This window comes from Leptodactylus fuscus, chromosome 9 (assembly GCF_031893055.1).
Source record: "Leptodactylus fuscus isolate aLepFus1 chromosome 9, aLepFus1.hap2, whole genome shotgun sequence".
In the NCBI taxonomy this organism is placed as follows: domain Eukaryota; kingdom Metazoa; phylum Chordata; class Amphibia; order Anura; family Leptodactylidae; genus Leptodactylus; species Leptodactylus fuscus.
Genome location: NC_134273.1, coordinates 63863277 through 63884585, shown reverse-complemented (window position 1 = coordinate 63884585; position 21309 = coordinate 63863277). Strand labels below are relative to the sequence as shown.

Genomic DNA, 21309 nt, shown 5'->3' with positions numbered 1-21309 from the left:
AAATGAGCCTGTTCAGAGGTGTGACTTGACCTACCTACATTGGGACATTTAGGATGTGGCGGAGGGACCTTTGGAGCCCCCTCAAGATGCAGGGCCAATAGTGACTGCAGTTTTTGCACCCCTTATCACTATGTTTGTGTCCATTATTATGACTTTCTTCTTTCTTCTGGTCCTCTGACAGACCAGAACGCATTTCCCGGCCCAGATGTGAACACAGAATAATACAAGAATACAAATAATGATACTGGCCGTAAACAAACAAGTGAACTTCGGAGTATGACAACCTACACCCTTTGAGGCATCTTTATTGACCTGGCTTATCTTTGGTGACTGTCATAAGGGAAGGCATTAGAAATGACATACACCATAATTATTAGACATAACATATACAACACTAACCGTACAGGTGTTTATACATCTTCCACATACCAATATTATGAGACAATTGCCTTCAAGGAAAATGAATGTGTCTTCTTCAGGTGCTTTGAGGTTACTTTCTGGTTCCTCTGCCCTTCAGCTTTTTAGTAAAGTCCTCTCCTAACCTCGAGCCTCCACAATTCCGTCTTCTTTCTTTAGCTCTGTATGGATTTAGCGCTGTGTTTATCCACGTTCTGGCTTTGTTGTTCTCGTCCTGTCCTCTTCAGTCCTTGAGGTTCTCCGTTCTATTGAGGCCAGGCTGTTCAGTTAGCTAGAAATAAATAAAGCAGCCCACTCCCACAACTGGATGTTATTCCAGCAATATGAAGTTGCCATGAGACCCAGTGCCCTTCCTCCCCTCCTCTCACAGCCAGACCGACCATATATTGTTGTCCTGTTATTCTACGAGACTCTGAACACACACATTACATGGGAGGCAATAGGAACCCTCATCATTAAGCCTCACACAATCCCTTTCTGTCCCTATACTATACATTCAGTGAACACAGTAACCATTTATTTCTAGCCAGAACCCCACAGACCAGTCACTTTATAGGATCACGTATTGTACTAAGTCTGGTTTACATTGGCGGCACTCACATGCCGTCACCCTAGGCAGACATTAAATAAAGAAAAAAAAAAATGGTGTAGAACGGGATCGTTTTTTTTCCTTGATTATACAATTGCTGCTCAGCTATGTTCACATGCAGCAGAAAATGTATTTGTGCAAATGTGTTACATATAGATTTAGCAGCAGATTTTACTGTGTTTTCCAAAATGAGCAGATCCTCAGCACAACTGGAAGAAATGGAAATTGAGACCACGATGAAATGCAGTGTAAACAGCACAGAATTAGCCATTTCAGTAATTAAAATACCGCCATCTTCTACAAGAAAACCCTCCTTTACCCCACTGTCAGTGTAACTTCATGTGGTTGTTTAGAGGAGACATATAATTTGATCTGCAATTAAAACAGTCTACGTTTTTTTTTGCAAGATTTTCCATTCATGGACTTGAGATTTTATGTCACAATATTGGGCTTTTTTTTTTTTTTTTTTTATAGGGTTTCCTGCAAGTTGTTATTCTAGCGCAATGCCTGCTTTAAGGAGGATCTTTCATGTCCTCTGACATTGGCGGTATTACATACCACTAGACAGCTGACAGCACACTGAATTCAGGAGACTGTCAGTTTTGTTGGTAGACACCTGGGTGCTAGAGGTATTGGTTGGTTTCAACACTGATATTTTTCTGATGTGAGGAAGGGCAGACCTTACTGCTTAGCATCATAGCTGGGCTGTGAGGAACGACCCACCACAAGGCTATGGAAGAGCGATGAAACTAGGCTGTAATGCCCCGCCCTTCTGACAGTGGAGGGATATTGGTGCCGAAACTAATGGAACCGTTCTCTCTGGCACTGGGGCGCATACCATCAAAGCTGACAGTGTGCAAATTCAGAACACTGTTCGCTTTCTAGCAGTATATTTGGTAAGAATATGCAAATCTGACTTCCATGATGTAATTAGGAGGTCAGTGCCTCAAGTATGCACACCAATAGAGGGCGGTGACTGAGAATGTGCAAGTCTATCTTCCATGATGTAATTAGGAAGACAGAGTCTCAGTCAAGCAAACCAATAGAGGGCGCTCCCTTTAACATCATGCCCAACCTTCCCAGAGGCCTTTGCTTGCAATGATGTTGGGATTTTACCAGGTACAGACTCTCAGCCAAGGACAGCTGTTTCGATATAATGGCATCTCATCAGCTTGGCGCAAAGAGGACTGATCTGGCAGAGGTGAGAGGCTTAGACAGGGTTAGGGGGGATATCGTCACTCCATAGGGAGAGACCACCATTTAGGTGTGTGGAGTCTTATTAAGCCATGAGCGCTCCACTGTGCAAAGGAACATGGGAAGAATATGCAAATCTGACTTCCATGATGTAATTAGGAAGCCAGTGCCTCAAGAATGCACACCAATAGTGGGCGCTCACTGAGAATGTGCAAGTCTGTCTTCCATGATGTAATTAGGAAGACAGCGTCTCGGTCAAGCAAACCAATAGAGGGCGCTGGCTTCCTAATTACATCATGAAAGTCAGATTTGCATATTCTTCCCATGTTCCTTTGCACAGTGGAGCGCTCATGACTTAAGACTCCACACACCTAGATAGCAGTATATAGCACTGTTGAGCGGTGAGGACATAAGAGGTTGTTTTTTGTTTTTGTGTTTTTTACATGAGCATAACCATATTTCATTTTGTTATATTATAATTTTTATTTACATACGGCAAACATTTTTGTAACTGGAAATTATTCAGATCACATTTTTCACATCTGTTTAGCAGATCTGGATGCAATTGTTTGGCTGTACATAGTGATCAATGTTTTTTAAGAAGAAAAAAAAAAAAAAGACCAGTTTGTGTATTTTTTTTTTTTTTGGGGGGGGGGGGTTGTGTTTATCCAGAAAAAAGTTGATATCCATGTAAACAGATGGCCATCCATTTGCATCTAATTTTTGCATCCATTAAATAGATCTGCTAAACAGATGTAACAAAAACTTAATCTGAATAGAGCCTAAAAGGTTTACAGTTTTAAAGATTTTTTTCTAACCATCTTAGTGATGACAGTCTTATCTTGATCAGTTGCACACAGTCTGGCCATTTGTCAAAAACACAGCCATGATTTCTTTATTGTGGCTCTTATCTTCTTGTACAGGAGCACAGAACCAAGCCGGGACCGTGCATGTACAACAAGATAATCAGACCGCTAGCTCTTCACCCAGGGCACAGATTGGGAAAGCTGACAGTGCGCTGAATTCAGCACACTGTCAACTTTCCAGCGGTATATAACACCCAAATCCATGAAGGGTCCTCTTTAAATATGGTTAATGCATGAGGAGAAAACCCTTGTAAGTAGCAGCATAATATAAGTGTTATTTTTGCAACAGGGTAGGGAAAATTCACATGTGCTGGATTTCTTTTCCTTATTAGCTGCTCTGGTACTTACCATAGACAAAACATGATAAAAACAGGAGATTGTGCTTCCTAAGGCCTGGTTCACATCTACGTTCGGGGAGTCTGCATGGGAACCCCCCGAACGGAATACTGAACGCATTGGCAAGCGGTGAACAGTGAAAGCACACAAACCCCCATAAACTATAATGGGGTCCGTGTGTCTTCCACGTGGTGTCCGAATGAGTCATGTGGACAGGAAAGCAGATCACAAAGTACTTTTCTGTCGGCATGACTCGTGCGGGCAGCGTGCAGAAAGCACACAGACCCCATTATAGTCTATGGGGTCCATGTGCTTTCATAAGCTCACTGCTTGCCAATGCGTTCGGTAATCCATTAGGGAAGGGGGGTCCCCATGCGGACTCGCCAAACGGATTACCGAATGCAGATGTGAACCAGGCCTAACTCTTACTTGCAGTAGCACCATATAGGGCAAAGAAACATTGCTGTGAACAAAGCACCCTGCTACCCTCTCCATAGACTTCTATAGGCAAATACATGTCATGACAGATTTACCAGACAAGTGAAGTGAATAAACAGGTAAGGAGGAAGAGGAAATGGAAAAGATGTACGGTATGTGCAGAAAAATTTTTTTTTTACTTTGATAAGCTATATTACAAATGTTTGCATATTCATGTGTACTATTGATAGATGGTAATTTTATTTTTAAGAGATCAAAACAAAAATCAAAACAAATATAATAGTAAGAAAAGTATATTGGCCTGTATATTTTGTTTTGCTCGCTTTGTTTAATTAAAAATGTTAAAAATTTGGTGCAAACATGCTCTACAGATACTGTATGTGTACTACGTCATACAAATGATGATAAACAATAATAATAATATTACTCATAACCATACTGAATAACAGCAGCTGACAGCACGAGGCTTGAGGAACTCGCAGGCGATGAAGCGTTTCTATGGTATGCTGGGATTATAGGAAGCTTTACATTTCCCGACAGCTTATCCAGTCAAGGTATTTTAGTGAGGCGCACATAGGGAGCTATGGAAAGTCCATACACACTTTAAGGAGCAACTTACATAATATCAGACCTACACAGATGCAAAAGCAAAGATTCCTAGGATGAGTGACGTTATCCTCACATATCACTGAGGAAACCAGTCCATGGGCTGCTCACGGTTCATCCTCTCCTGTGTCTGCATTCTCTGGTTGCTGCTTAGTCACCATTAGAGTCTGCACAGAAAGGAATATAGATCTGGCTGGAGTTCCAGACACAGTCTGAAGTCTTCTACATTTGACATGAGAAATGTTTGTCCAGGGAATTGTTCTTGTTCTCTTTGCGCTGACCAGCTACAACAGGGGTAGGGAACCTTCGGCTCTCCAGCTGCTGCAAAACTACAACTCCCAACATGCTCCTATTACTTCCATGGGAGATCCAAGAACAGCAGAGCAAGTATGCATGCTGGGAGTTGTAGTTTTGCAACAGCTGGAGAGCCGTACGTTCCCTACCCCTGAGCTACAAGTACATGGAATTTTGTCTTATTTACCCTCCTAACAGTGTTCTTTTCCTTATGCTATTAAATTTGGCCTTTATCTGACCAATAATAATTGTAATGTAGGCTTGCGTGATCGGAAAAGATCGGATTCCGATCGGCGATCGAGTAAATTTCACGATCACGATCGGAATTTCGATCTTTTCTGGCGGGATCGAGGTCGGAGGTTAGCTCAAGATCGGCTGAACCCTATTCATGTATATATCATTAATAGGGTTGAGCGATCGGAAAAGATTGGATCCCGATCGGCGATCGCGCAAATTAAATGATTGGGATCGGCTGGAAAATGATCGGAAATCGGATTTTAATAACGATCCTGAAATTTTAAGATCGGCTCAACCCCACGGTAATGATAATATATTGTCACGAGAAAAACAAAGTACACCCTCTTTGAACTCTATGGCACGGGTAACGGTCCCCAGTACTCAACCTTAGTAGAAAGCACTCAGAACTGACCAGATACCAAATAGCTTGAGTTACACTCAATAACCACTTCAAGACTGGGCACTTTTTTTTGATTTTGAGGATAACATTTTTTTTTGTTTGGATTCTTAACTTTTTTTTTTTCTGGTGATTTATAGGACTTTATTTTTATGTAATTTTTTATTTTTGCATGTTTCTTTGCCAAAATCCAGGAAAAAAACATAGTTTTACCATAGTTGTACATGTAGCACTCACAAATTGCTGTGTATAAAGTGATCAGGATGGCAGGAATGGTAATAAATAGAGATGAGCAAATGTACTCGATCGAATACCTCTGCCGCAGAGCTCCCGGCGCCAGGGAAGGTGGGAGGGGCAGTAAAAATTTGAAGCCCCGTAAGTGTTTTTGCACCGGGAGCTATGCGGCGAAGGTATTTGATCGAGTATATTCGCTCATCTCTAGTAATAAACTGTCCTTGCCTTCTCTTTGCGATGTCTGGCTATTAGCAGCCATCTCTCTGAAGCTGCTTAACTCTGCAAGGACGTAAAGGTACATCCATGGAGAGTTAATCACCAGCAGCTGAATATAATACATATATATATATATATATATATATATATATACACACACACACGTGAAAAGGTGAAGACATAGTGCTGGAATTGCAGTATATCTCCCCCAAGCTACCGACCTATGTGTGGTCCAGTGCGGGTCTGAAGTAGGCTTTAGCCCAGGTGTGGGTCCTACGCTCATTACAGGGCCATAAAAGGCTGCAGAGCCTGCACTTCAGGGCAGATCCTGGGAGTGAGAGGTGGTGTCTGGGTCTGTCCTGAAGAGCTGAGTTTGGGGAGACCAAACTAGGACTTGTTTTTTGTTTGATTGTGTGGCTGGAAATAAGCCACACGTATAGTTTGTCTGTTTTCCGTACTAGTTAGTGTTCGGATGAGCAAGAGTTTTATTCTAACTTTTGCCTGCCGTTAAGGCTGTATTTTATTTTGCTTATTTTTGTACCTATGGTGAAGGTTTATTTATTTATTTTGCTGTGTTTTTTTTTTTTTTAATAAACCTTTTTGCACCAGATTTTGTGTCCCTGTGTCTAACTGTTTGGGTCCGCACCACTGCTGCTACCGAGCTACCTTCCCGACACTGGGCATAAATAGTAAATGGGTGGTTACCTTTTGATTAAAAAGTATGGTCATGCTTTTTATTTTAAACAAACTATGGGCTACCCTTAGGATTGGTGGAGGGTGGACAATCATGTACCGCACAGATCAGCTGTTCCAAGGTGCATCAGCTCTGCATACTACTACATAGTGGGGCAGAAGCAAAAGCAGTTGGTTTCATACCCTGGATGGTATCTGGGCGCCAGTACTGCAGCTCCCACTGAATTTCAATAGTTAGGATTGGCCATAAATTAAAAAAAAAAATCAAAAAAAAATCATGGACTACCACCTCCATAATCATATATAGACTAACTCTAGTAACATATAAAGCACTTTAACAAGAGTTCAAACATTTTATGTAGCGTGGTCTGTTTCTTGCAAAACATTCATTTATTTATTTAAATATGTGATTGAGGCTCTTGGTGCACAAGAGATGTTCCTGTGCCTATCAGTGCACCAATTTGTTTTCTCTTTAGGGCCTCCCATACCCTTTAAGCCACAGCCCTCGATGCAAACTATCGTTTTTCTGTTCAGAGCAAACGTCCAAGGCTCAACTCCCAAGTTTCCACTTCTGGATGTACTGGTGACGTACTTGCTTAAGTGCTACACCTCTACTTGCCGTGGATCACTTGTACAATCTTTGATCAGATGACCGTATAGAAATAAAGAAACTTAGTAAAAACTGAGTATTTTCCAACAGTCCCATTTTATTCATTTGCAACAGCAGCACTGAACAGTATGAGGACATGGAGTGCGAGTCTCTTTTTAGAATCATTTAAAACCATTGTAGACATTTCCCACATTATATCAGACACATTAATAATCAGCACATTTGTCTTATTTATGTAGTGTAACAGTCAGGGATGACTCCCTCCTAATGAGTGACCTATGACCTCAATAATAGAGGACAACTTGGGTTGCTACCATTCGTGGTGTTGGATTTATCCAGCTTTCTCTGTCACTTTTACTAACCGTCAGAATGGGCTCCAATGCATTTCAGGTCTTGTTTCTTCTAAGGGTGGTTTCCTACACCCTTGAAAAACCAGACAACCACATTAGAAGGACATATGTCTACTCAACAATGGATTCTGAAGTCCATGTTGCAGATGTCCATTTAAACAACCGTTTGCAGTAGGACATAATAAAGTGATTCCATAAAGGGTCAAAATCGCTGTCCAACTGGGGCCACACGGTGGCTCAGTGGTTAGCACAGCAGCCTTGGAGTCCTGGTGTTCAAATCCCGCCATGGACAAAAAACCATCTGCAAGGAGTTTGTATGTTCTCCCCGTGTTTGCATGGATTTCCATCCCATATTCCAAAAAAGACATACTGATAGGGAAAAAATGTAGATTGTGAGCCCTATGTGGGGCTCACAATCTACATTAAAAAAAAAAAAAAAAAAAAAAAATCGCTGTCCAACTTGTACTAAAAAAAGTACTAACCTCCAAATAGCTGACTTTTAGTTGTGCTTACAAAATACTTGTCCGCAAGGCAGGGAAAAGGCAATGGGTAGCACCCACTGGGTGGGAAAATAAGTAGAGTTTTGTATACTTTGTAGAGTACCTTGCCCCTGCTCATAGGCAAAATTCGCCTCTTCTGCTCGCAGATTTTTCATTTTAAATCCAGAAGCATGGTGGATGGATTCTCCAAGTAAGATTTCCATACATTAGAAAAACGGGACATTGTTGCACCATCAATAATCCTGTGGTCTGCGGACCAGCTGATGTTAATAATATGGGCTTTCACAACCTGCCCTCTAGAGTCAAACCTTGGAACTACCTGTAAATAAGAAAAAAACAAAAAAAACAAATGTGTGTTTTTTGGGGGGGTTTTGTGCAGAATTTATGCAGAGCAGCACTACTGAAAAATCTGACCTAGTGGTTACAATCTAAAAAACCTTTAAAGAGGACCTTTCACCATTTTGCCCACAGGCAGTTTTATGTACTGCCGGAAAGCTGAAAGTGCGCTGAGTTCAGCACACTGTCGGCTTTCCCGATCCGTGCCCGGTGTGAAGAGCTTACGGTCCCGGTACCGTAGCTCTTCTATGGTCAGAAGGGCGTTTCTGACACTCAGTCAGAGACGTCCTTCTTCACAGCAGAGCCAATCGCGCTGTGCTGTGAGAGTCGGGAGTTTGATAATGTATTATAGATTACATTTTATGGCATGCAAGACTTGTATTTAGTATGGGCTGTTCTTGCTATATCTTTGTGGTTGCTTGGTATGCATATATGGGACAGATGACATGGAAAAGTTCATATCAACCTATTTCCCTCTCATCATCAGACACATATCTTTGGATATGAAATATAAAGATTGAGAGTCTTCAGTAGTTGATACCATTTTACCATGCCTGAAGAAAAGACCTAGTAGACTCGAAAGATTGCAATCTGTCTTCATTTTTGTTAGCCATTAAAAAGGTATCAACTACTGAAGACCATCAGATAATGAATTATCATTGCATCTCATCAGTGGCGTAACCACCGCCATAGCAGCAGAGGCAGCTGCCACAGGGCCCGGGACATTAGGGGCCCGGCGACAGCCGCTACTGCTGCTATCATTATACTGGGGGGGTCTTTTCGGACCCCCGAGTATAATGATTGGCGGACTGGGAGAGGTAAGAAAGATAAAAAACACTGTTACTTACCTCTCCACGATCCGTGCAGACTTCGGCCTAGTCGTCTGACGTCTCATGACCCCGGCCTGCGTCCCGGGTCATGTGACGCCTGACGTCATTGAAGATCGACTACTTCGGAGGCTGACAGCGTAGGAGACGGGAAATAGGTGAGTAACAGTTTTTTTTATGGTTTTTCTCCCCCTAGGTCTCTGATTATTATACTCTGGGGTCTGAAAAGACCCCAGAGTATAATAATTGTGTATGGGTGTCCACAGTGGGACATAATACTGTGTGCAGGGGCCACTATGGTGTACAATACTGTGTGCAGGGGCCACTATTGGGGATAATACTGTGTGCAGGGGTCACTATGGGGGATAATACTGTGTGCAGGGGCCACTATGGGGGATAATACTGTCTGGAGGAGCCACTATGGGGGATAATAGAGCGCGCAAGAATGCGTAGGAGGAGGGGGGGGGGGGGTCGGTCGAGGCCGTCAGTCTCTGTCCGGGGGGGGGGCCATGTCAAAAGTTCGCCTCGGGGCCCCTCCATTCCTAGTTACACCACTGTATATCATAAAGATTAATATTAATATTGAAGGCTAACACTGGAAGAAATGGCTGACGCCCACACTCTCTGACCACTCAAATCAGTCAAGGTTCTGCTACCACATATCAACAATGAGTGTAACTGATAGCAGAAGAAGAATGGCGGCACACAAGGTGGACAAGATGTTCAAAGAGTCATAGTAACCTGTAATATTACTGCCCAAGGGACTTAGGAACTCTTACTTTAAAAAAAATAAAATAAAAAAATTGTGTGACAATAAATAACAAAATATGCGTTGAGGAGACCTTCATGAAAAATGACTAACCTGCACTTTTCCGATGGCTCCAATTGCTACTTCTGGGGGCATGATAACAGGCTTGGCATATGTTCCTCCAATCTAAAAAAGTAAAAAATAAATAAAAAAATCAACATAAAAGCCAATACAGTGGGCTGATATCCTACATCCCTTTATTTTTAAGAGGTGTGGAGCAGTTGTCTTACCGAACCGATATTGGAGAGAGTAAATGTTCCTCCTGTCAGATCTGCAGCCCCTAGTTGTCCTGAAGACCCTAAACTCTGCAAGCGGTTGAGCTCAGCAGCAATTTCAAAGACACTTCGAACTTGTATGTTCTTCACATTAGGAACAATGAGACCCTGTTGAGTATCCATAGCAATCCCAATGTTGTGAGCAGCCTAGGAGATATAAAAATGGTCTTTAATAGCCTTGGACAAGTTGGACACAAACTCCTATAAAAAAAAAATAAAAAATTGAGTTTTAGAATTGAAAACCTACCTTATAGGTGATATTCTGACAATTTTCATCAAGTGAGGCATTAAGTATGGGGTATTGCAAGAGACCAAGGCTTGCTGCCTATAGAAAACAACAATCATAATGAAAATGCAATAACAGCCACCTTGCTGCCCACAGAAACCAGGCTGCTGTTCTCATTCTATAATCTGCAGGGATAGTGCCTAAAGTTACTGGACAAACTATGGTAAGTGCTGCACTGCGTCTTTTTAGGTTATCTGCACTGCTGTGGTGCCCATATTTATTTAGGACTGTTTGCTTGAATCTCACCTTGAGGAAGAAAGGCATAAATGACAGCCGGACGCCACGAGATTCAGCCACAGGTTTGAGGTCTTCTCTGAGCTTGACAAGTGCCGTCATATCCACTTCATCACAGTAACCAAAGTGGGGGATTTTTAGTGCCGCGGTCATAGTTTTCACCATGGCTTTGTGGAAGCCTGATAATATTGAAAAAAATATCAAATAAAAAAAGTCACTACTATTCAACAATACACTAAAAAAAGTCCTATATTTAGGAGGCGAGATACAATATAAAAGTCAATCACAGTTACAGTGGCTTTGTGCTTCGATGCTCATACCAGTACTGCTGCAGTAAGGCAATCTGCCGTTTACGCTCAAAAAGCAGTTCTGGGTCTATTTACTTGGAAAACCACTATATAGTTTTTGGATATGTTCAGCTGGGACATAGACACCAAAGATTATTTGCCACGGAATATTCCAAAAATTCCACATCAATAAAAACCCAACCAAATTATGTACTGTTTGTTGATTACTTGCCAGCGATTTTGCCCTATACATTGCTAAGAATTTGTGGTAAAAATCCACAGCATAACCTGACATGCTGCAGGTTTTTTTTTTTTTTTATAAAATTGCTGCAAAAACCACATGCATTTACTGCACAGCACTTTGTTACAGATGTTATATATACATTGTCTATCAATAAGTAAAGTTCACCCAGTAAAGTTTGGCGGAGGTATGGTCTGGGGGTGTTTCTCCTGGTACGGACTGGGACCCTTGGTCCCACGTGCATGGTAAACTCAATACCGACGCCTATTGCACTATTGTAGGCAACAGTGTGCTTCCTACATTATGGTGGTTCTATGGGTCGGACTTACTTCCAGCTGTCATGTAGCGAGGTCTACCATGGCTTGGTTCAGTGACAATTGGTTTAATCGACTAGATTGGTCTACCCAGAGCTCAGACTTGAACCCTATCGAGCACCTCTGGGATGAGTTGGATCCCCGAACTAAAGTGTGCAGCAGCCGACCAAAATTGGTGAAAGAACTTACCTGTCTTCTCCAAACTGAATGAAATAAAATACCACTAGCCGTCATACAAGGACTTGTGGAAAGCCCCAGAGGGCTGAGACTGTAATTGCCGCTCGGAGTACAGGTGTCCAAATACTTATTGGTAGACAGTGTGGTGCATTTGTATGTGTTGACCCGTGAAAGCCTTTTATTTTTCTGCTAATGCAGCCACTCTCCATCGATATGGATGTGGGCACAGGAGACAGCTGAGAACTTGGGTTAGTGATTTGACTCTCCTTGTTTTTTGTAATGATGGATACGGAACCCTAAATATTGTTTTATGTAGTAATCAAATGACCAATATTGGCTACCAAGGATGAGAACCCATTTACAAAGCAGCTGACCCCTAGTAATAAAAAGTATCATCTATTATAGATGTAGAGGAAACCTAGCTCAATAATACAGTATGTCATTACCTTTCAAGGGCTCTGTGACATCTTTTCCTGAGAATGCAATTGGTTGGATAAAGGGAACTGGAATGGAAGCAGCTTTTTCTTTCTGCAATGGTTTAGAGGTTTCTTTTATAGGTGGCGGTGGTACAATCTCAATTCGAGGTGAAGGCGGCAGTATGGCACCTGTTTGCTTAGACAAAAAGTTAAGAATGTCTTCTTTAAGGATACGTCCATCCCGGCCGCTGCCCACTACTTCACTCAGCTTTATCTGGGGAACAAAAAAAAAACCCCACAGTATATCAGTATACCTCTAAGTTTTAACCCATGGTAATAAGATAATTTGATGTGAACCTGCAGTGTAAAGTCACTGATCATGTCATAGCCATGGATTGTTAGGCACTGTACACATCAGTGCAGTTTTTATAATTTGATCAATATCATCCTCTAATGAACAATTTCTTGTATTTCATCTTCAATATATGCATCCAACTCTGCGAATGAGAAAACTGCCAGTCTACAGCAGCCACCAGAGGCAGTATACTAAATACAGACAACTACAGATGGATGTTTTTGAGTTAAATGGAGTCAACAAATGAAACACAGAAGTATATAGATGCTGGCTGTGTCTTTACTGTATGAGTGGATAGTCTAAGGCCCTGTTCACATGGGGCGCGGATAACAGATTTTGGTCCTGATGCTGACGTGGGAAGCCGCGTCAGAATATGGCCAAAATCCTCCTGCCGCGACTTCCAACAGTCGTGGCACTCAGGTCCAAATGAATGGGCCTAGCTCGGAGCATGCTGCCACGAGGCGGACGCCGCGGCTGAATCGGCTACGGAATCCTCCTGAAGAAAGGGCAGCTCGCTTCTTTTTTCACTTCTACATAGACCGCTATTGTGAGGGGGCGGATTATGACGTGGATTCCGCGCCAAAATCCGCCCCCTCTTGCCTCGTGTGAACGGGGCCTTAAGGAGTCAAAAGTCGTGCATATGTTCTCATCTATTAATGAGAGATCCCCTCTGGATATAAGAGTCTTACATTGTTCTCCATTGCGAGGCGTCTGACAGCTGGGGTGGCCAAAGTCTTATGTCCCTTTATTTCTTGGTGTGTATGCTCTTGGGAGATTGCAGGAGTCTCCACCACATCTTCTTCTGATGCCACATCTAGGGAGAATAAATACTGTATATATTCTTTGTAAAATTTACATAAAGAGCACAAGCAACTTAAAAATGGTCAAGTAACAGGATTTGGGGCTTCATAATCCAACAAGAAATCAATACTGCTTCACTGAGAAACCTACTGGACTTGGTGTACCTTCTTTGGTTTAAGTATATTCAAAACTTATATGGCTAGTGGGTGCCTAGGAATAGACAGGATAGCCTAGGAACCCCAGGTAAATAAGCTTCATAAATATTACTTCTAAAAGTACTGAAATGTTAACTACTGTCCTATTTTAATATTTACAAATTTAATGAATGTTTTTCTAACTCTGCGTGTCCCTTTCACTAGCCAAGATTCACAGGAATAAAATGCTTTTTTCCTCTTCTCGACTGTTGCCACCATTGAAGACATATTAGCTTTTCCTCAATATAATAATAAGCTGTTTGGTGCAACAAGGGCGTCACCGCTGCTCTCATTGCACCAAAGAGCTGCCTCCCTGCTATCAATGACAGGGCCAGGCAGTGTAAATGTTGGACAAGGCACTAGGAAGCATGACTCTTTGGTACAATGAGAGCAACAGTGACGTCTTCGTTGCACCAAACAGTTCATTAGCATATAGAAAAAAAGAAAATATCTCCGTAAAAGATGCAACGACTGGGAAACAGAAGATAAGTGTTTTAAGCAGTGTTCAAGTAGTCATAGCAGTATTTTATCACTTACTTTAGTAGGAAGGACACACATTCAAGTCACATGTTCAAACCCTCAGCACTTCCTGCCGTCTCCAACTCAAGAACATCCACCGAATCTGCTCCTTCCTCACCCCTGAAACTACTAAGACGCTCGTCCATGCCCTCAATCTCCCGCTTAGATTACTGCAACACGCTTCTCCATGGACTCCCAGCTAACACCCTCGCCCCCCTCCAGTCCAACTTAAACTGCGCTGCTCGCTTAATTCACCTCTCCCCCGATCTTCATCAGCTGCTCCCCTCTGCCAGTCCCTCCACTGGCTACCCATAGCCCAGCGAATTGAGTTCAAGCTACGAACGTTAACATACAAAGCCATCCACAACCTGTCCCCTCCATATATCTCTGACCTAATCTCTCGCTACCTGCCCACACGTAACCTCAGATCCTCCAATGACCTCCTACTCCGCTTTGCTCTCATCCGATCCTCACATAACCGTCTCCAAGATTTCTCTCGTGCATCCCCCATACTCTGGAACTCCTTACCACGACACATAAGACTGACCCCACAATCACAGGCTTCAAGAAGGCCCTGAAGACTCACCTATTCAGGAAGGCCTACAACCTCCAATAACACTACTGTCACCACAACACCATCTGTACAGTCTCCCCCTCTCCTTCTGTCTCTATCCCTCTTCCCTTATAGATTGTAAGCCCTTGCGGGCAGGGCCCTCTACCCCACTGTGCCAGTCAGTCATTGTTAGTATTATATCTACCTGTATATTTTGTGTACTGTATGTAACCCCCAAATGTAAAGTACCATGGAATTAATGGTGCTATATAAATAAACAATACTACTACTAATAATAATAATAATTCAGGTTGTTTTGGTCTAACACCTGGGCACCAGACTGATCAGCTGTTTGAATAGGTTGCTGCGTTACCAAGCACCACACATTTGTGTAGTGGCTATGCTTGGTATTCCAGCTCATCCCATTCAAGTGAATCTGCTGCAATTTGACCATGTGACCAATGAATGTGATATCACATAACCTGTGAAGCAGAAGCAGCGCTTAAGGAGTGCCGCTGCCTCTTCAATCAGCTGATCCACAGAGGTCTTGGGTGTTGTCGCTGACAGATATGTAATTGAAGATCTATCCTAGGGATGGATTATTACTATGCCCTGCTGTTGAGTGGAATTAAAGTGCTGCAATTTCATTTGTGCAATCTAATGCTGCCAAGAATGGGGCCTATACTGCAATTGCAGATACAGATGTAAGTTGGGAATGGTGTGATTTTACTGCTGTATTAACCACATGACTATAAGATTCAACTAAAGTTGAGAATATCTTTACAAAAAACCTTGCGGTGAAGGCTGACACACACTAGTCTTATTTCTCAAACCTTTCAAGACATCCGTTTCAATATCCACCAAAGGTTTCCCGACCAGGGCTGTGTCATCTACGTTGTAATACAACTTCCTGACAATCCCATCGTAGCGACTGGTGATAGTCACTGAGGCTTTGTCACTTTGAACTTCACAGATACTATCAAACTGGGACACTGTATCGCCTTCTTTCACGTACCTAAAGAAATAAAAGGACAGATGGTCATTAATAAACATCTCGTACATGGTAGAAGAAAAGATCCTGAAGGGCAACATATACAGGTTAAAAAAAACTAAAAATGATGTGAATACAGGAAACACTATATATTCCATGGGTTAAATTATAAGGCCTATCAGCCAACAAATACGTTCTCCAACTCCCCTGATGAAAGGGATCCTATCGTTCAAACTCAATTTTTTCTCATTGACACATCAGAATAGCCTTAAGAAAGGAGAAGAATAGTCTACCTTTTGTTGTCTTCTCCGCGCTGCCGTTCACTTGAAATCCCGTTTTTTTGTCGGTATGCAAGTAAGTTCTCTTGCAGCACTGGGCGGCCCCAATGCTGCGAGAGAACTCTCTCCAGCGCCGCCTCCATCTTCTTCAGTAATGTTCTCTTCACGCGTACACGTCTTCTTCCGGGGCAAGCTTCAGACTTCTAGGCCTCGGGCAAAGCCGGCTGCGTATGCCCGCCAGCCACAAGAAAATGGCCACTTACACAGTATTGTATACGGCCATTTTCTGGTGTTCGGCAGGCATTTGCAGTTGGCTTTGCCCTAGGCCTAGAAGTCTGAAGCCTGCGCCAGAAGAAGACATGTGAAGAGGACGTTACTGAAGAAGATGGAGGTGGTGCTGGAGAGAGTTCTCTCACAGCATCGGGGACGCCCCCAGTGCTGTTTGAGCGCTAGGGCCCACTCCCAGTGCTGCAAGAGAACTCATTTGCATACTGACAAAAACCGGAATTTCATGCGAACGGCGGCGTGGAGAAGACAATGAAAGGTAGAAGAAGAATAGCCTTTCTTAAGGCTATTCCGACGTGTCAACGAGAAAAAGTGGAGTTTGAATGATAGGATCCCTTTAATAGATGTGTTGTCCTGGCTAGACATAGAATTTCTATTGAAGGAAGGAGATGAGGACCTATCAGACAAACTCTAGATACCATTAATCTGAGCATTTTGGGATTATGAGTTAATAACGTGACCCCTTCTGACCCTTATCTATTAGACAGGAGATTGCAATAAAGTGACTTCTACTCCGAAAGACCCAGCCATTTATTACATGGAGCCCTCAGTCTGGACATCCCCTTTAAAGGAAATGTATCAGTTCAATTTTTTTTTTAACCAATTAAAACATGAAATTGAAGCATATTATTGTTTCTTAATCTAATATGACTTTCTTGTTGTAGATTGCATGAAAGAATAGTACAGGTGATTATAAGTAACCTTGGCATATACCTTATCAGAAAGAAATGCTTTCTTCTACTCTTATCAGGCTGTTTCCCTGCCCCCGTTCCCTCTCCTAAACTAAGTCTCACTCTGAGTATCTCTGCTATAACAATCTCAAGATTAATATGTCTATAGAAATATATGGCGCTAAGGGAGGGGAGCGAGCAAAGGTAGAAAGCAGAGTCTCCTCTACTTACTGAGTGCGTTACATGGCAACCAGTGTGCAGAGGAGACAATGGATAAAATACAGCAAAATCCAAGTTTAGAATCTTGGTCACATACGGTTCTACCAAGGGCCGGCTCCAGGTTTTTATGGGCCCTTGGGCGACAGAGCCTCAGTGGGCCCCCTTGTAAAGGAGGCGGGGGAGTCGAGACACTGTGCGTCGCAGATGAAGCGAGTGACGTCATACAGGAGTGTGGCGTCACCAACGCCATACCTCCCAATTTTTAAAGAGAAGAAAGAGGAGCAAAATGTGCGGCGCGCTCTGCACGCCTCGGCAAATTTGGCTCCACCCACTTTTGTTGATTCCACCCACTCTCATTCATTTATCATGTGCTCCCACACAGTACAATCCTCCTACAGTCACCCGTAAATTATATGCCCCCCCTCCATCTCTCCCCCAGTTTCATATACACCCTTCCTTTGCCCCCAGTTTCATGTCCCCCCTCCATCTCTGTCCCCAGTTTCATCACGTTCTCCCCCTTCATCTGCCCACAGTTTCATGTCCCCCGTCTCTGCCCCAGTGTCATGCCGTTCCCCCCTCCCCTTCATTTGCCCCCCAGTTTCATTGGGCCCCCTCCATCTTTGTCCCCAGTTTCATGCCGTTCTCTCCCCACCACCTTCATGTTCTCCAGTGTCATGCCGTTCCCCCCCTCCCCTTCATTTGCCCCCCAGTTTCATGGGCCCCCTTCATTATGTTCCACCTTTATATTTAATACAAAACAAACACTTATACTCACCTTCCATCACTCACCTTCCATCGATCCCCCGACGCTCCTCTCTCCAGTCACATGCGCGATTAAAGCAGGAGCTGTGAGTTCAGCTCCTGCTTAGCTGCGGCCCGGCTTGCGTGTGTATGCGTGATGACGTCATCGCGCCTACACACGCAAGCCGGGCCGGAGCTTTAAAGTAGGAGCTGAACTCACAGCTCCTGCTTTAATCGCGTATGTATTCCAGCTCATCGGCGGACGGACGCCGATGAGCTGAAATCGTGACAGGCAAGTGCCGGGGGGCCCCCAGAGGCTCTGTGGGCCCCGGCACTTGCCCGACTATGCCGTGCGCTGACGCCGGCCCTGGTTCTACCTTTCATGTATACATGTGGCAGTGTATCTTGTAAAGTCAAATTAAATGACTATAGGTGCTATAAGATATAAAATAGCTTTGTGTTCAATGCAATAACCTACCAGTCTTTCACTGTAACCTCTGTGATTCCTTCTCCAATGTCTGACAACTTGAACTGTACAATCTGGCCATTCAAGGCTGAAAAATGGAGAAAAGTCATTAGTCAAAGTGCTTACTGAGTAACATGAACCAGATAGAAAGGTATAAAGGAGATAATCTAGGGGTAAACGTTATGGTCTAACGGTCTACAGTAGCAGCACTGTGAATTAAATGTTATCAAATCTCAACAGTGCAATGTGACTTGTGGGGTGGGGCTAGAGAAATCCCACAGGTGGTCCACAGCAAAAACTACCCGAGTTTAGGTGGTTTTGCCACGATTACTTGCAGAAGAACAGGAATTATTTTACTTTTTGCTGACAACGCCATGTTATGGTCTCTTTACAGAGCGTGTTGGTGCTTACCCAAGGCAGTTCTGAAGTTTCTTAGTTGCAGAGGTTGTAGGTTCACAGGCAGAGGCGTCTTGCATGACTTTACTAGTAAAAACCGGTTGCATGGGATCACTTGTCTAAAACTGGCCTGGGAAGAGGAACGTCAAAGAGGGTAGTCAGGTACAAAAGCATGAAGGAAAAAAACAAAACCAAAAACACACTCAAAGAAGAGCAGGACAGACAAAAGTAGTTAGAGTTTGCCATGTTGCAAAGACTGAGACCTCTATATATAGATGAAAAGACCTTTTGGCTGGAGGCCTCAAGTAGCACAAACGCCGAAGCAAAAACCGCAGCACTTTACAATCCCTAACGAATCCCATCCACATTTTGCGGAAAAATATACACAGCGGACGCACTGCGATTTCCAAAACAGTCATCGTTTTCGGAAATTGCAGCATGTGAATTATACCTATGGAAACGGCAGGTATAATGGAAGCAGAGAAAACCTATGCACACTTTCTGGGAAGAGTGCTGCAGGAAAAGCAGCGATGCAGCCAGCTTCGTGGGGCCTTAGCCTTTGTTACTACTGCTCATTTTGGGAACAAATTTGGAAGCAGAAGCATGTTACAGAATAGCTGTATATGCAACGTGGGCCTCCTGCATGTGTCCAAATAGGGTCCAAAAATCTTGTCCATATATCGGCCACATTTCCCAGGCCGGGGCTGTGCCTGGCGACCCAGGCTATAGGCACTGAGTCCCTGCCTCACCGTGGGATAATGGTTCTGTACTATATTCATCATTTACCACGTTGCACAAATTTCCACAACTGTTCCATTCCCCCGAATGGGGCTTGTGGAAATGCATATACTTGCAGTCAAAACAACTTCATTCAGTCATTGAAATTTCTGCAACAAATCTGCTTTGTATTAACACACAGTCAGGGGGCATAATACTCATATAGCCAGGGAATGCTGGGAGCTGTAGTTCTACAAGAGCCGCAGGTTGTAGACCATAGATATTTGGAACACTAAGACTAATGCATTTTCAAAGCCAGTTTTGGCAGGACATGCTAGAAGTTATATTGAAAAGATTATATTATAGACATTATAGGCCCCACACATTGATCCAGTGCTGTGGCAGGAACAAATTTGGCCTTAGGATTAATGCAGATATATACAAAGAGATCAATGTATCAAGAAATGTATTTTCCGCAGCGGTTTCAATAATCCCTTCCTTGTTGGCAATGTATAAGGTGCACTCCTTGTCAAAGTAGGTGTATTTTCTGGGGTCCCTGGTGACCCTACCCAATCTTTCTGCAGGGCTGGGTTAATATACTGGTAATGCTACATGTAGAGCCTGCAGCAGAAAACCACTCAGTGTGGATAAGAAATCTCATTCACTTTGCTTTGACTGTAAAGAGTATCTGCAGCGTATCCGACCCATGTCAGAGTCTGCAAAAAGGAAATTAACATCTGCATTATTTGAGAGAGTCTGCAGGTTCAGATTTTCTGTGGATTGGCTCTAGAAATGGTCACATCACAAGTCTGTATCAATTCCTCATGGTCTAGCTCTCTGCTTGCTGTCACTCCTTCTGTTTAATTCCAGTGGATATAAAAAAAAAATTTAGTCCATAGTCTTATGATATACAGTCCATGGCTGTGTGATGTACAGTCTATGGTCGTGTAATGAACACAGGTGCACAGCTCACCAGTCAATTGAGTACAGTGCTGTGACCATATCGAGTTGTGCACCTGTAACACGACCGTGGACTGTCCATCACACGACCATGGACTGTTTTTTTATCCACTTGAAATAAACAGTAATAATAAGAACAAGCAGAAATCTAGAAAACCTTGAGGAATTGACACAAAGTATAGTGCAAAATTGCAGAACTTTTCATTTTACAAGCAGTAACATTTGACTTTCAATATTGACCTGAAACTGGACATCCCCTTGAAGTGTGCCTGTGCCCTTACAATGTATGACTTGCGGGTATAATGTAGTTGCAGCATCTTGAGCTTGTTGCCTGAGACTTGCAGCCTGATAGAAGGCTAGAGCTGGTCAAGGCAGGTTCATAGGACAGATGGAAAAAGTACTCGCCCCCACAGGAATAGCCTGGACACTATGGCTGTGGTGCACTTCACATGCACAGACTTGGTGTTAAAACTGCACTAATATCCTTGAATCACTGAGGCAGCTTCATACAAAGGACAGGACACACGGGTTAGCAGCGGCGGCAGGTGCCAGGGTGACACCCAGCTAATGGCAATGTCTGCCGCTGCCTCACATCTATAACACGGCTCTTTATAACAGTTACAGCTGCTGATCTCACCAGACGGCCGAATGACCGGTTGCAGCTCCTCAGCGCCCTCACAGCCGCCATCTTACCCGGAAAACCTAGACCCACCAACCCCGTCAGGAATCTGCAGCAGACAACCAATCAGCAGAGAGCAAGGACAACAATGTGTCAACTCCAAGGAGAAGGGGGCGGCAGAGAGGTGTGCGAGCGCAGCAGCCAATCAGCGCCGGCATAGTCGTGTGCCCAGCTGTCAGCGCGTAGGGCGTGGCTTACCACAAATAAGCCTGAATAGTGGTAGTGGGCGGGGCTTTATCCATTCTGTCGCCGTCCAGAGTAATATCCGCCATTTTTTTGGCTGTCTATAGCTACGAGTCTAAAAAA

At 43.4% G+C, this 21309-nt stretch overlaps 1 protein-coding gene across 1 annotated transcript; it reads right to left on the bottom strand.

The window, feature by feature from the left end:
- Positions 1-7206: 7206 nt before the first annotated feature.
- Positions 7207-21048, bottom strand: DBT (dihydrolipoamide branched chain transacylase E2). The gene is made up of 12 exons (XM_075287743.1): positions 20962-21048; positions 18663-18777; positions 18264-18339; positions 15434-15615; positions 13223-13347; positions 12209-12452; positions 10756-10922; positions 10471-10548; positions 10179-10370; positions 10003-10074; positions 7938-8296; positions 7207-7696 (listed from the first exon to the last, which is right to left on the bottom strand). Exons 1-11 carry the CDS (start codon positions 21010-21012, stop codon positions 8129-8131), a joined length of 1470 nt encoding a protein of 489 aa, XP_075143844.1. The 5' UTR covers positions 21013-21048; the 3' UTR covers positions 7207-7696; positions 7938-8128.
- Between the last annotated feature and the right edge of the window lie 261 nt (positions 21049-21309).

Bases quoted from the DNA above. Each gene is read 5' to 3' on its own strand.
- DBT (XM_075287743.1), bottom strand. From the start codon at position 21,012: ATGGCGGCTGTGAGGGCGCTGAGGAGCTGCAACCGGTCATTCGGCCGT. The intron at 18,778-20,961 runs GTGAGATCAGCA...TCCTCTTCCCAG, and splicing joins ACCGGTCATTCGGCCGTCTG to GCCAGTTTTAGACAAGTGAT. The intron at 10,075-10,178 runs GTAAGACAACTG...TTACTTTTTTAG, and splicing joins CTCTCTCCAATATCGGTTCG to ATTGGAGGAACATATGCCAA.